Genomic DNA, 15,048 nt, shown 5'->3' on the forward strand with positions numbered 1-15,048 from the left:
CTTACAGTGAGGGAATCACCAGAAGGCCCTCGGCGCTGGACTTCAGTGTCCAGGTAGAACGATGGGGGTGGAGACGCTCCTTCAGATATACTGGATTGAGGCCATCTAGGGCTTTAAAGGTCAGCACCAACACCAATATTAAGCTGTACTAACCCAATTTATATATCTCTATTCATTTGGCATGGATATCTTCTTATTTTTACATATGCCCATCATTCATCATAAACAGAAAATTGTTCTTGATAGAGGGCTCGTGTGATGTATGGCTCGTGTGACATCAGGTGCACACACTGAGCTCCGGGCCCCCTCAATCCTGGGGGCAACCTGGTACCGCTGGGGCACATATCTGTAGCTGTAAATACGATTCACTCTCAGAACTGAAATTCTTAGATTTCCGTTGCATCCCTGGTGCCATGTTGACGAACTAGAAGTACAGCTAATTAAAATTCCATGTCACCGTCAATTTTAAGTTACCTGTTCCACCAGCCTAGCTCCTTTGCATCTCTAGCAGGACCACCTGCTATATTTTTGATCTTGAGTTCCCCAAAGAACGTTTAATTATGTACATACTTACATGCAGATTTATTTATTTTTGATGGTCATAGATAACCACCTTTTGTCCCGGCAGGAGTCCTATGCAATGTTAAACAAGTATGAGCTCTTGGTGGCAAAGGAAGAGATGGAAAAGGTGGATACGTTGCGTTATACCTGGGAGAAAGTACTGGTTCGAGGAAACGAAGTGCAGAATGAATTAGTAGCCTTGCAACCCAAATTCAGAGGGGAGCTCATAAGCACAGTGGAGATATTTGTGGAAGACTGCGATCAGTACTACTTGGATTATGAGAAGGTGAAGGATCATAGTAAACTGGGGTGGGGTGGGGTATCATTTTGTTATTTGTAAGGTATAGATTTTTGGGGAAGCTGCCTGAAAAGGCGCTAAGTGTTAAACACTGAAAGTATATTTTAGTTGAATACATCCTCCTGGAGTCCCTTCGAGCTCCACAATTCTATGTTCTGTCTTGAAGAATAATCTCAGGCTGTTGTTTTTTATACAGAACCAGTATGGGTGTTGATAACCCAAATTCCATTAAGGGGATTGGATTATGGACTGAAAATAGCTAGACTTCAGGCAAAAGGTTGGCTAGGTTCTTTTGGTCTTTGGATGCCTTCTTTTTAATGGGTTGCAACGAAGCAGCCTTCTCTAATTGATAGCGTGTGTTTAAAATGTATAACCTGCCTTTTCATCCCTATGGAAAAGCAGTTTGTAACAAAACAAAGCACTCACACACATTTAAACAGTCCCATACATAAACAGCATTGTCTTAAAAGGCCAACGTCAGCCGACAAACAAAACTATAACTATATGAATGTTTTTATCTCCAGGTCAGGCTCTGGAAGTTTCTAATAGGGAAGGTATTCCAAAGTCATGCAATAAGATTGTGTCCTTTCTTAAGCCTTTGGGAAGGGTTAACACTGTCAGATGGTTCTAAGATAGAGGTGCGAAACCTGTGGCCATTCTGATGTTGTTTGACTCAAATTTCCATTAGCTCCTGCCAGCAAGGTCAGTGGTCAAAGATGATGGGACTTACAGTCAAGCAATATCAGGAGGACCAAAGACTCCCCACTCCTGATTTTAGATAAGGGTTGGTTCATATATACATGCATATACTATATAGTGGTACCTTGGTTCTCAAACTTAATCCATTCTGGAAGTCCATTCCAAAACCAAAGCATTCCAAAACCAAGGCGCACTTTCCCATAGAAAGTAATGCAAAATGGATTAATCTGCTCCAGACTTTTAAAAACAACCCCTAAAACAGCTATTTAACATTAATTTTACTATCTAACAAGATCACTGATCCATAAAATGAAAGCAATAATCAATGTTCTGTAATATTAAATAAATAAGACAGTATTGTAGATGATAAAAATTAACCCCCCCCCTTATCTGTACTGATGATAGTCATTGTTTGGATGGGGGGCTTTTATCCATTTCCACAGTCACACAACCAATCAGTCAGTGGCTGAACTGGGTTCCAGTCACAAAAACAAGTTACAAAAACGAAGTCACAAGTCAAGAGTCCCATAAAACGAAATGCAAGCCACAGAAACAAAAACACATTTTTTTTTTTTAAGCAGAAACAAAAGCACCAAATATCACCTCAGAACACTGCAATCAGAAATGGAAGGCTTTAATTACGATGGGGCGGGGGACTTAAATTAGCTGCACAAGGGTAAAAACGGGCGGAAAAAAGCCTTAATTACCATGGGGGGGGGGGGGGACTCAAATTAGCTGCACAACAGTAAGCTCAGGAGCACATTCGGCTTCTGAGGCAAAGTTCGAAAACTGGAACACCTACTTCCGGGTTTGCAGCGTTCGAGTTCCGAGTTGTTCAGAAACTAAGCTGTTCGAAAACAGAGGTACCACTGTATTGTACACCTGGTTACTGTGCAATTGGTGACTTGTAGCTAAATATGTGAACCAACTCTGTTGCAAAGCTTTGTGTTAGAAGTGGCGTCGAACATACTGGTTGGAGTGTTCAATTTATAGGGATGCATTCCCTCATATAGGGCACCATTGTATGTGCGAACCAGTTTTCTGTAACTGTTGTTGTTGTTTAGTCGTTTAGTTGTGTCCGACTCTTCGTGACCCCATGGACCAGAGCACACCAGGCACTCTGTCTTCCACTGCCTCCCGCAGTTTGGTCAAACTGTCCAACCATCTCGTCCTCTGTCGTCCCCTTCTCCTTGTGCCCTCAATCTTTCCCAACTTCACTCTGTAACTCACTGTTATTGTAGTACCCTGTAGCTCCATTCTGTACAGGTTTCAAGTTTGATCCATGTGCCCAGAGCTTAATCTATGGGACTGACATCCTTGGGGAATGCAGGAGGGTGTCCTGGAGTGGGGAAAAGAGATAATTATTTTACTGAGGGAGATCTTGATTTTTCCACTCCACTATCAAATCTGGGAGCTTTTGAAGCAGTTGTCTACATGTGACAAGGGAAATAAAGCTAATAATCTTTCAACAGTTCTACAGATTATCTGAAACTTACTAAACTTTTTTTTTAAAAAAATTATGACATAGACAGAATGGGGTGGCAGAATGGAGAGGTTCTTAAAACAAAGAATGATATTTATTTTTGCTGAAAGGTATACAAATGTATGGGACTTTTATTTATAGGATATGTCAATTCTCTCTTCCAGAATGGTCCCATGGTGACTGGTATTGAACCTCAGGAAGCTAGTGACAGACTCATCATGTTCCAGGTATTCTTTGACCTTTTAGCCCTTATCTTTTTTATTATTAAAATATTTTATTAACATATAGAACACATACATTTACATTTACACACTACATATACACAACACAATACCTTATTTTCATAACATAAATCATACCTAGTGTTATGTACTGAGTTGAATAGGATCCAAACTGCAGCAGTCTGATTGGTCCTAGAACAATAGGCTCCAAAAGGCAGCAGTCTGATTGGTCCTAGAACAATAGGATTCAGAATGCAGCAGTCTGATTGGTCCTAGAACAATGCAGCAGTATGATTGGTTAGCAGGAACCACCCAATCATGCTCCAGATAGAAGTGAATCCACAACCTGATTGGCCTACAGTAGAATCCTGGAATTAGCCAATCATGTGCAGCCCATTGTGTAAATAATGTATATAAAGCAGATACTTTGAGGGGACATTCATTCATTCCTCCTCACCACTATGAGCTGAATAAAGAGCATGAAATCACTTTGCGACTCTGAGTATATTTCACTGGCGACGAAGGTGGGATCCCGCTGAGCTGACTGCCACACACAGCACCGCAGCACCGCCACCTGCCGCACCGCTGCCTCGCACCGTGTATCCAGGCTTCAGCTCCGGGACACAAGGAACTCAGAATGGCAACTGACAGCAGCTTCTCGCCATTCAACCCAGCATCTGGAGACTGGGAAGCGTACGCCTCCCGTTTCACCTTCCTCCTAGAAGCCAAAGGGGTCACCGATGAAGAAGACGCCAAGAAGAGGGCAATATTCTTCAGCGTCTGCGGAGAGGAGACATTTGAAATCGCCCGGGCTCTCCTTGCGCCTGAAGACGTCGCTACTGTTCCATACAAAACAATAATGGAACAGCTGAAGGGGCACTTTTCGCCACAGCCCTCAGTGGTGGCTCGTCGAAATGCCTTCTACGCAAAGCGGCAAGCCCCTGGGGAAACCATAACTGGGTTTGTGACCTCTCTCCGCCAAGCTGCCCGGTTCTGCAACTTCTCAGAGCTGGAGAACATGCTTCGTGACCGCCTCGTCGGTGGCCTGAAGGATGAGAAGCTGCAACGACGCCTCTACGCTAAGAAGAACCTAACGTTCCAGGTCGCTCTGGAGGAGGCCCTGGCAACGGAAGCTGCTGAGAGGTCGACGCAAGAGGCACGGCTGAGCCAGCCGTCCCAACCGAGGGTCCACCACGAAGACCTCACCAACGACTCGGGATCCGACAGGGAGGAGGTGCACCGAGTACAGCAGCGCACTCAAGCAGCCCACATACCACAGCTGCCTCAACGAGAAGGAGGGAACTGCGCAAGCTGTGGAGAAAGTCACGAGAGGAGGACCTGCCGTTTCCGCAACGCAGAGTGCAGGCAGTGCAGAAAATTGGGACACATCGCCCGGGTGTGTCGGGCTCGGCCCACCCGAAGCCAGGCATCAGATGACCAATCCAAGAGCCCCAGGTCCCGGGGCCCAACGCACCAAGGCAACTCGACGGAGCTCACAGACTTCCAGGTATACCAGTTGCCCCACCCCAACGTAGAGAAAATTTATGTAGAGGTACAGATAGAGGGGGCCCCATGCCGCATGGAGCTTGACACGGGTTCAACTCTATCCATAATCTCGGCAAGGACCTTAAGGAAACTGTGTCCTACTGGGGGTCCCAAACTCAGGCCGGCCCCATTCACCCTCCGGGACTTCCAGAAACGTAAGGTCCCCACAATGGGGGTGGGGACCTTCAGGGTGCAATACCGAGGGCGGACGCGGCAACTGGACTTGCTTGTGGTCAAGGGCCCCTACATTAGCTTACTGGGGTTGGCATGGTTTGGACCACTGGGACTAGCCATCACCGGGGTGAACCACATGAGCTTACAAGTGGACGTGGACGCCATATGCAAGGAGTTTCCGGGGGTTTTCGATGGGAAATTGGGACAGTATACGGGCCCCCCCATTGCTCTACAGCTTGACCCCGCAGTACGACCAGTCAGGCTCAAGGCCCGCCGGGTCCCATTCGCCCTGAAACCCCGTATAGACGAGGAATTGGACCGACTCGTGGAGCAAGGAGTGCTGGAGCCGGTGCCTAATGCCCCCTGGGAAACCCCAATCGTCACACCCGTCAAGCCTAATGGTTCGGTCCGCATCTGCGCAGACTACAAATGTACCATAAACAAGGCCCTCATGGCCCATGCATACCCAGTGCCAGTGGTCAGCCATGTCCTTGCCACCCTGGCTGGGTCGAAAATTTTTGGCAAGCTGGACTTGGCCCAAGCATATCAACAGCTGCCAGTAGATGAGGCCACAGCAGAGGCACAGACGATTGTGACGCACAGAGGAGCGTTCAGGGTAAAGCGGCTGCAATTCGGGGTCAGCGTGGCACCAGGCATATTCCAGAATCTAATGGACTCTCTCCTTAAAGGGATTCCTGGTGTCACCCCCTTCTTTGATGATGTGTTGATTGCCGGGCCCACACCAGAGGAGTTTGAGGACCGCCTCCGCACTGTTCTGCACCGTTTCCAGATGGCGGGTCTCAAGGTGAAGCGGGAAAAATGTCTACTAGGAGTGCCTCAAGTGGACTTTCTGGGATTTATGGTGGATGCAGAAGGGGTTCACCCGACTGGGGACAAGGTACGGGCCATTTGTGATGCCCCAGCGCCCAAGAACAAGACTGAACTTCAGGCCTTCTTGGGATTATTGAACTTTTACCATTCCTTCCTTCCCCACAAGGCGGCGGTAGCGGAGCCCCTACACAGACTCCTGGACAAGCGGGCCCCTTGGGTGTGGGGCCAGCGCCAGGAGGCCGCATTCCAGGCAGTCAAGGACTTGCTTGTCTCAAACTCGGTCTTGGCACACTTCGACGAGAGGCTGCCGGTGGTGCTAGCATGCGACGCCTCGCCCTATGGCATCGGCGCTGTCCTGGGACACCAACTCCCGGATGGAAGAGAGGTACCGGTAGCATACTTTTCCCAGACACTCAACGAAACCGAGCGGAACTACTCGCAAATCGACAAGGAGGGTCTGGCAATCGTGAAGGGAGTAAAAAAATTCCATGATTTCTTGTACGGGCGGCCCTTCACCGTGGTGACTGACCACAAGCCGTTGCTTGGCTTGTTTGCCCCCGAAAAGCAGACCCCCCAAGTGCTGTCTCCTCGCGTCCTCAGGTGGTCAATTTTCCTTGCCAGCTACCAGTATGCACTGATTCACCGCCCTGGAAAGGCGATGGGCCATGCAGACGCCCTCAGCAGGCTACCACTACCGGAAACAGGCCCCGACCCAGCACCTGCACAAGAGGTTATGAGCCTGGAGCTGCTTCCTGACCGCCCCATTCAGGCACAAGAAGTTGCACACCATTCCAAGAAAGATAGGGTCATCTCCCGGGTCCTGGACTGGGTGTGGAGGGGATGGCCCAGCCGCAGCCCCGGGCCAGAATTCGCCGGCTACACAACCCGCAAACATGAACTGTCAGCCCACAAGGGGTGCCTGTTATGGGGAAGCAGGGTCGTTGTTCCCCAGCCCCTCCGCAAAAGGGTCCTCACAGCCCTACACGAGACACACCCAGGGGTAGTAAGAATGAAGGCCCTTGCCAGGAGTTATGTGTGGTGGCCGGGGATCGACGGAGAGATAGAGGCCTGGGTCAAACACTGCCAGGCCTGCCAGGAATCCCGCCCAGATCCCCCAAGGGCCCCAGTCCAGTCCTGGGAGTCCGCCCGAGCACCATGGTCACGCCTGCATGTGGACTTCGCTGGCCCCTTTCAGGGGAAAACATTCTTCATAGTGGTGGACTCCTACACCAAATGGCTGGAAGTCGCACTGGTACCGTCCACTTCTACGTCCGCAGCCATCCGGGTACTACGCAGGCTGTTTGCAACCCACGGGCTCCCTGACACTCTCGTCTCAGACAACGGGACTGCATTTACATCAGGAGAATTTCAAACCTTCACAGTGCAGAACGCCATCCGCCACATCCGTTCGGCGCCATTCCACCCTGCCACCAATGGCCAAGCAGAACGCATGGTGCGGACCACCAAGGACACCCTTCGCCGCATGACGCAAGGGGATTGGGAGTACCGCCTTGCCACATTCCTTCTAGCACAGCACAGCACCCCCAGCTCAACGACTGGCCGGAGCCCCGCTGAACTACTAATGGGTCGGCGCCTTGCAATCAGATTGGACCGCCTTCACCCCGATAGAGCTCAGGATGAGGTAGTGGTGGGGGAAGGCAGGAACCCCCGGACCTTCGAGGCCCAGGACCCAGTGTACGCAAAGAATTTTGGGGCAGGCCCTGCATGGGTACCTGCCACAGTCACCAGGGTCACGGGCCCCGTGTCGTACGAGGTGCTAACAGATGGGGGGCAATGCTGGCGCCGCCACTGCGACCAGATACGGCGACGATTCCCGGGAGAAAACCAGGAGGAGGAGGACAGGTCAGAGGAGTCCCAAGGGAACAGTGGGGCAGTGAGGCCCATAGAGCAGCAGGGGCAAGCAGGAGAGGCAGAATCAGTAAATACAGAGAGGACCCGCGAGGCCGAAAGGACACCGGAACCAGAACCACGACTGAGCGAGCCGGTTGCGCCAGACCAAACAGCCCCATCCTTGGAACACGAGCCAGAACCTGAACCCCGGACCAGGGAACACCCCAGGCCGCAACGCACACGTAGGCCACCGGCGTACCTTGAGGACTATGAATGCGACCTTCCGGGCAGGACTGGAACTTAGAGGGGAGGGGTGTTATGTACTGAGTTGAATAGGATCCAAACTGCAGCAGTCTGATTGGTCCTAGAACAATAGGCTCCAAAAGGCAGCAGTCTGATTGGTCCTAGAACAATAGGATTCAGAATGCAGCAGTCTGATTGGTCCTAGAACAATGCAGCAGTATGATTGGTTAGCAGGAACCACCCAATCATGCTCCAGATAGAAGTGAATCCACAACCTGATTGGCCTACAGTAGAATCCTGGAATTAGCCAATCATGTGCAGCCCATTGTGTAAATAATGTATATAAAGCAGATACTTTGAGGGGACATTCATTCATTCCTCCTCACCACTATGAGCTGAATAAAGAGCATGAAATCACTTTGCGACTCTGAGTATATTTCACCTAGGTAAAGGGATCCCTGACCATTAGGTCCAGTCGTGGACGACTCTGGGGTTGCGGCGCTCATCTTGCTTTATTGGCCGAGGGAGCCGCACCCACCGCACCCACCGCACCCACCGCACCCCACTTCCTTCCCCAGTGTGGGGCCGCACCCACCGCACCCCACTTCCTTCCCCAGTGTTGACCAGCCCTGAACTAAATTGGCTTGATTTTCAGTGTGTCTTAAAACTAGCATGTTCTTGGGAACTTAGAGGAATTTTTAGTGCAAGGAAGGAAGACTAAACCTGTGACAAATTCAGAAGAACCCACCTTCTCCTAGGTCAGAAGTTTACAATGATTGGCAGAGACATTCATCACCTTTCCCAGTTGTAACTGAGGTTGCCCAGGGTTGAATGTGAGATCTTCCACATGCAGAATTTAGCTCTGCTGCAGGGTCCTTTCTCCATTCCATTTTACAGCTCTTGCTTCCCTTAGCTGCTAACTATTCCTATTTTAGATAAGTGGCCTCTTTGAGCTGTGTTCGTTTTATTTCTCGCAATTTCAAGCACCGTATGATCAAATGTGATTTTAAACTCCAGAACCGATTTGACAACCTTTATCGGAAATACATCACCTACACTGGGGGCGAAGAGCTTTTCGGTTTACCTGTGACGCAGTACCCTCAGCTTCTGGAAATAAAGAAGCAGCTGAACTTGTTGCAGAAGCTTTATAGCCTGTACAACAATATCATTGAAACAGTAAATGGCTATTATGATATCCTCTGGTCAGAAGTGAACATCGAGAAGATCAACAATGAACTCCTTGAGTTTCAGAACAGGTGAGAAAACTGCATTGAGCATTAAACATGGGCCATGTTATTTACTCCTTCAAATTTGGTGCTAATATCTAGCTGCTTACAGCAAATCTCTGAAAGAGCAATGGAACAAACATTGAGCCTCAGCTGATTGTTTTTTTTACTTAATCTTCTTTAGTCCCTGACTTGCCAGGCAGAATCTGTCACCAATTTCATTTTCATCTTTCGAGGTGTTGCTCTCCGATTAAGTGTTCAACACTTCTGATAATTATAAAGGTGTTGTGACTGTTTCTTAATGTGAGAAGCAGTTGTGCCTTTAGTACAAATAGGAAAATTGATTGTGCTACCGCTTCTTAAGAGAACCATAAACTGGATTTTCTTATTGGCGGAGGAGGGCGTGGAAGCTGGAGCCTCCCAGAGATTATGACTTCCATAATCTCTGACCACTGGCAGTGTGAGTGGGGCTAATGGGAGCTGGAGTTCCCCTTCCCTTTCCCTGCTATAGATAACACATTTCTTGTGATGTCCCCACCACATTGTTGTCATCAAAATGCCAACCTGCATCCCACCTCCCATTTAATATGGAGTTACTGTTTCCGGGGGGGGGGGGGGGAATGCCAAAAAACAACGACAACCTGTTGCCAGAAACCTCTTTGCCAGTGCTATTTTAAGAGTTTGGATGTAATATTTGACACCTCCCTTTCCGTGGAGGCGCAGATTGCAGCTATAACAAAGGCGGCATTTTTTCATCTCCGTCAAGCTAAGCAGTTGGCTCCTTACCTCTCTCGCCCTGACCTAGCCACTGTGATCCACGCGACGGTCACCTCCAGACTGGATTATTGTAACTCGCTCTACGTGGGGCTGCCCTTGAGACTGACCTAGAAACTCCAGCGGGTGCAGAATGCCGCAGCGAGACTCCTTACGGGGTCTTCGCTGCGAGATCACATTCATTCGGTGCTATACCAGCTGCACTGGCTCCCGGTGGAGTACAGGATCAGGTTTAAGGTGCTGGTTTTAACCTTTAAAGCCCTATACGGCCTAGGACCCTCATACCTATGGGACCACCTCTCCTGGTATGTCCCACAGAGGTACTTACAGTCTTCAAACAAAAACATCTTGGAGGTCCCAGGCCACAGAGAGGTTAGGCTGGCCTCAACCAGAGCCAGGGCTTTTTCGGCTGTGGCTCCGATCTGGTGGAACGCTCTGTCACAAGAGACTAGGGCCCTGCGGGATTTGACATCTTTTCGCAGGGCCTGCAAGACACAGCTGTTCCACCAGGCTTTTGGGCAGGGCACAGCCTGACGCCCCCCTTTGGCAATCCTCACAGAACTGTAGCCCAATTGGTTGCCATTAATCTGATTTGAATTAATTTTATAATGAAATGTTTTTAGAATGTTGTATCATTTTATTGTTGTTAGCCACTCTGAGCCCAGCTTTTGCTGGGGAGAGTGGGATATAAATAAAATTATTATTATTATTATTATTATTGTTGTTGTTGTTGTTGTTGTTGTTGAAAAAGTCCCACTAAATTCAGAGGGATTTATTTCCAGGTAAATGTGTATGGGATTGCAGGCTAGGAAGAATTTGAACCCAGCAGGGTTTACATCTGAGTCAGTGTTTCTCAAACTTGGGTCTCCAATTGTTTTTGGACTACAACTCCCATCATCCCTGTCCCCTGGTCCTCCTAGCTAGGGATGATGGGAGTTGTGGACCATAACGTTTGAATTGCACTGTGGAAATATTTGAAATCATGTTAAAATATTGGGTGGTTGTTGTGTGTGTGTGTGTTTCTAGGTGCCGCAAGCTGCCTCGAGCTTTGAAGGAGTGGCAAGCATTTCTGGACCTTAAGAAAACAATTGACGACTTCAATGAATGTTGCCCTTTGCTTGATTTGATGTCCAATAAAGCCATGATGGCGCGTCACTGGAAGCGCATCACTGATCTCACTGATCACAGTTTCGATGTTGAAAATGAGTCGTTCAAACTGAGAAACATCATGGAAGCACCTTTGTTGAAATACAAAGAGGAAATTGAGGTATGAATAATGCTGGCAGTACTGAGATGAGCCCATTGGTAAGTGACGTGACGTCTCCAGTATTTAAATTTAGGATCTACCTATTTAATCTTCCTTTGCATCCAATCACAAAGGAAACATTAGCATCTTTGTCAGCAAATGCTTCTGTACCAGAAGAACGGAAGGTAGGACAGGAACGCTATCTTGTTATATTTAGAATGATACCTGCACTTGTCTTATTCACATGCTCGTACATGGTTTGGACCATGAGAGGGAAGAAAGGGCAGAAAGAATTCCTACCCATACCCAGTGTTAAGAAAGTTCATGTTAAAAAGGAAGTGGTTCAAGTCAGTGATATTTTTCTAGAAAAAGAGGTGGTGGGACTCATCATGAACACCTCCCTTATTCTCTTAGCAATGGCACCCACCTGAGTTCTGGCTGGGGAAAAAAGCCCCGTTTTAGTTCTTTTTGTAAAACAGTTTGATGTTTGCTTGTGTTTTACAATCAAGCAGTATATACATTTTATTAAATAAAATAAATAAATAAATAAATAAATAAATAAATAAATAAATAAATAAATTGTCTAATCCTGTCCAATAAGGAATTAGTTCCAGTTAAAGTTTTTTTTTTTTTTTTACAAAACAAACTAGTTCCATCCAAGTTCATCCAGGCAAACTTGTTTAGTTTGTAAAAGGTTTATTCTTGGCGTTTCCCTCAGTATTCAGAATGTTACAAGCTGCTGTACTGACATGTAGGGTCTGAAATTAAACCAAGGATACAGTAAGATGTCTGTTAGTGAGAATGTCAACTGGTTACCCACTTTGATTTCTGCCTGTCACACAGCTGTTAAAGACACAAAGCATTGTTTGCTTCATTCCTCTACCTGTACTTCTTGCTGTTGGAAGAAGTCCTGTTGGAAGAGAGTGAGTCTCTTCAGGAGGGAAGATGCAGGGAACGCCTTCCATTCCTTCCTCCTGATTGCTTATAGCACCTCCATATCTGCATAATAAATCTTTGAATGTTGCCTCCACACTTTGCTTTCTAACTTTCTTTATAGACATTGGATTGACCTGCTTTTTAAGAAAAAGAATGCTAAGAGTCTGGGCTAAGCCAAGATTAACTGCATACTGCCAATTCATGCAGAGTTAAGCCACCAACTTCCAGTGTAGCACTATACTTGGTCATCCAGCAGGGGCATCAGCTCATTCTCTAAATGGGAACTGCTGCTGCTGAGCACTAATCATGTACGCAGTGCTTCCCCCCCCTAAAAAAATGTTTAGGGGTACTCTCATTTTCCAACTCATATTGAAATACTGCCCCTCAATGAGGCCAAACTGAGATTCACAAAATGTTTAGGGTATGCGTCTTCCTGCGTTCCCTAGAAAAAAAAAGCACTGCATGTACCTATTTGCTGGCCACATCAAGAGCTGAAACAGCCACACGGCCAGGTCTTGGGGGTCTTCTCTGAAGTGATGTGTGCAGCCCCTCTAAGTCATGCGTATTGGGTGATGCTATGACAAGCTGTTAAATTCTATGCAAAAAAATGTTGATTGATTTGATAGGATATCTGCATCAGTGCAGTAAAGGAGAGAGACATTGAACAGAAGCTGAAACAAGTGATTGCAGAGTGGGACAACAAAACATTTACTTTTGCTAACTTTAAAACTCGTGGGGAGCTGCTCTTGAGGGGAGACAGCACTTCCGAAACCATTGCAAGCATGGAGGACAGCTTGATGATTTTGGGTTCCCTAATGAGCAACAGGTAATATGGAAGACTCCTTTTCTCTTCTGGTAAGTTATTTATGTGATCATTTTTAATAATCTGTCTAAACATGTGCATTTATTTCAGGTACAACACACCATTCAAAGCTCAAATACAAAAGTGGGTACAGTACCTCTCTAACACTACTGATATCATTGAGAATTGGATGACAGTGCAGAATTTGTGGATCTATTTAGAGGCTGTCTTTGTAGGTGGAGACATTGCCAAACAGCTTCCAAAGGTAAATGTCTTTATTTTGTCTGATGGAATCGGCAGGTGTGTTCAGGGCAATTTGAGTATTTAAAATGATTATCCCTTGCAACATAACACACCCCTGAACATGTACTTTGTGTGGCCACAAGAGAATAGCACGAGACGCTAAACTGTTGAAAACCATGCCTCCCTTGTTTGTACCTTAACACAGGAAGCAAAGCGTTTCTCCAACATTGACAAATCGTGGGTGAAGATTATGACGCGAGCCCATGAAATACCCAATGTGGTCCAGTGCTGTGTTGGAGATGAAACTATGGGACAACTCCTGCCTCATTTGTTGGATCAGCTGGAAATTTGTCAAAAGTCTCTTACAGGGTGAGGCTGCTTATAGAGAAACCCTTCAGCTTCGGGCAATCAGTTACAACAGAGGAAATTGAAACCTGCTTATTGCTAGGATTTGCCACTGCTTGCCGTTCCCTTCAGTGGCTGAAAAAGATCAGGCCTGCAACTGTCGATATTATCATGGTCAGAACTAGAAACTGAGGCAATTATGCCAGAGAAAAAACTTAATTCACAGCAATCTCTGCGAAGCAAGATAGCAGTTGCTTCTAGATGATCTGTTTATTGAACTGTTCAAACAAAGTTTGCAAGGAGATTATATAACACAGACTGATTATCTGAGCTTTCCTTCTCGCATGCTTGCGGGGGACTTGCAATGTTGTATCAAGCAGCTATTCCCACACTTTCTACTACATTTCTTCATCACTTTTCTTACAGCAAAATGCTTGCTGTTTTGTTTTTGTGAAGCAGGGTTGTTGCATAAGAGTGCCAAATCTACTTTAAGTGTACAACCTGAATTTGCCACTATGCAACTGAATCCCACCTGTGTTTCTGTCTGACAGGGAAGGGCTTTCCTTCGCTGTGTTGTCTCAACCTCCACATCCCTTCTTGCCTGCCTCTTCATCTTCCTGCGGAGTGGCTCTGACTTTCTCTTGCTATCTCTTCATCATTTAAATTAAGCATGTCTTGGGGATCAGCAGCCTTCATTAGTTCATGTTGCAAATGGTCTGTAATACCAGGCAGCAAGATGAAAGCATTTTAAGTCCCTAGGAGCAAGGTGAGACTCACTGTCTGCCATTAACAGGGAAGTCTATAATGGGTAAGGAGAAGATCTGGGTCTCTGAGAGGCTATGATGAAGTTTGGCAGGCAAGAGCTGTGTTGCACCACTCACCACCACACTCATTCTGTTTTTGTTCAAATTCAGGTACCTGGAGAAAAAGCGGCTTTCATTTCCACGTTTCTTCTTTGTGTCAGACCCTGCCCTGCTGGAAATCCTGGGCCAGGCTTCAGATTCTCACACAATACAGGCCCACTTGCTCAATGTCTTTGATAACATCAAGTCTGTGAAATTTCATGAAAAGGTTTGCATAGCTGGTAACATAATTCTTAGAAAGGAAGCGGTGGTTATCTGAATTCCTGGACACTTGCCAGTCCTTTATACACCCTGCCCTAACCTCAGAGGACCCAAAACACAGGAAGCCATCTTGGAACCTAATGAAAGCACTTACCTGGCTGCTCAGGTCTCACCTGTGTTCTCGCTCCTCTGTTGAGCTTAGGCTAGAAAAGGGGGGTTGGCTTTTCAGGTCATGCAGAGCACAAAACAGCACTGACTGATTTTTATTTCCTTTTGAATATCAGAACCCATCCCTCCTACTCCTCTTCCCTTCCCACAAAGCTGGAATGGATACTGTTACATGCCACCCCAATCTCCACGAAATATATATTATAAATTATTGTTGTTAGTATTACAGTCATATCTTGGAAGTTGAACAGAATCCGTTCCGGAAGTCCATTTGACTTCCAAAACTAAAGCGCTGCTTCCAATTGGCTGCAGGAACCTCCTGCAGCCAATCAGAAGCC

The 15,048-nt window shown here is 47.0% G+C and overlaps 1 protein-coding gene across 1 annotated transcript in view; it reads left to right on the top strand.

Moving 5' to 3' along the window:
- Nucleotides 1-15,048, top strand: part of DNAH5 (dynein axonemal heavy chain 5) — a gene marked incomplete at its 5' end in the record, with an annotated part of 188,985 nt that overhangs the window by 64,557 nt on the left and 109,380 nt on the right. Inside the window, 8 exons of the mRNA XM_081873195.1 lie at nucleotides 629-847; nucleotides 3,206-3,268; nucleotides 8,924-9,162; nucleotides 10,933-11,173; nucleotides 12,715-12,914; nucleotides 13,002-13,155; nucleotides 13,339-13,502; nucleotides 14,393-14,549. Of these exons, the coding sequence (XP_081729321.1) occupies nucleotides 629-847; nucleotides 3,206-3,268; nucleotides 8,924-9,162; nucleotides 10,933-11,173; nucleotides 12,715-12,914; nucleotides 13,002-13,155; nucleotides 13,339-13,502; nucleotides 14,393-14,549 (1,437 nt within the window). The remainder of the gene's footprint in view (nucleotides 1-628; nucleotides 848-3,205; nucleotides 3,269-8,923; nucleotides 9,163-10,932; nucleotides 11,174-12,714; nucleotides 12,915-13,001; nucleotides 13,156-13,338; nucleotides 13,503-14,392; nucleotides 14,550-15,048) is intronic.

The sequence above is a fragment of the Podarcis erhardii genome, assembly GCF_964252035.2.
Source record: "Podarcis erhardii genome assembly, chromosome: 8".
Classification (NCBI taxonomy): domain Eukaryota; kingdom Metazoa; phylum Chordata; class Lepidosauria; order Squamata; family Lacertidae; genus Podarcis; species Podarcis erhardii.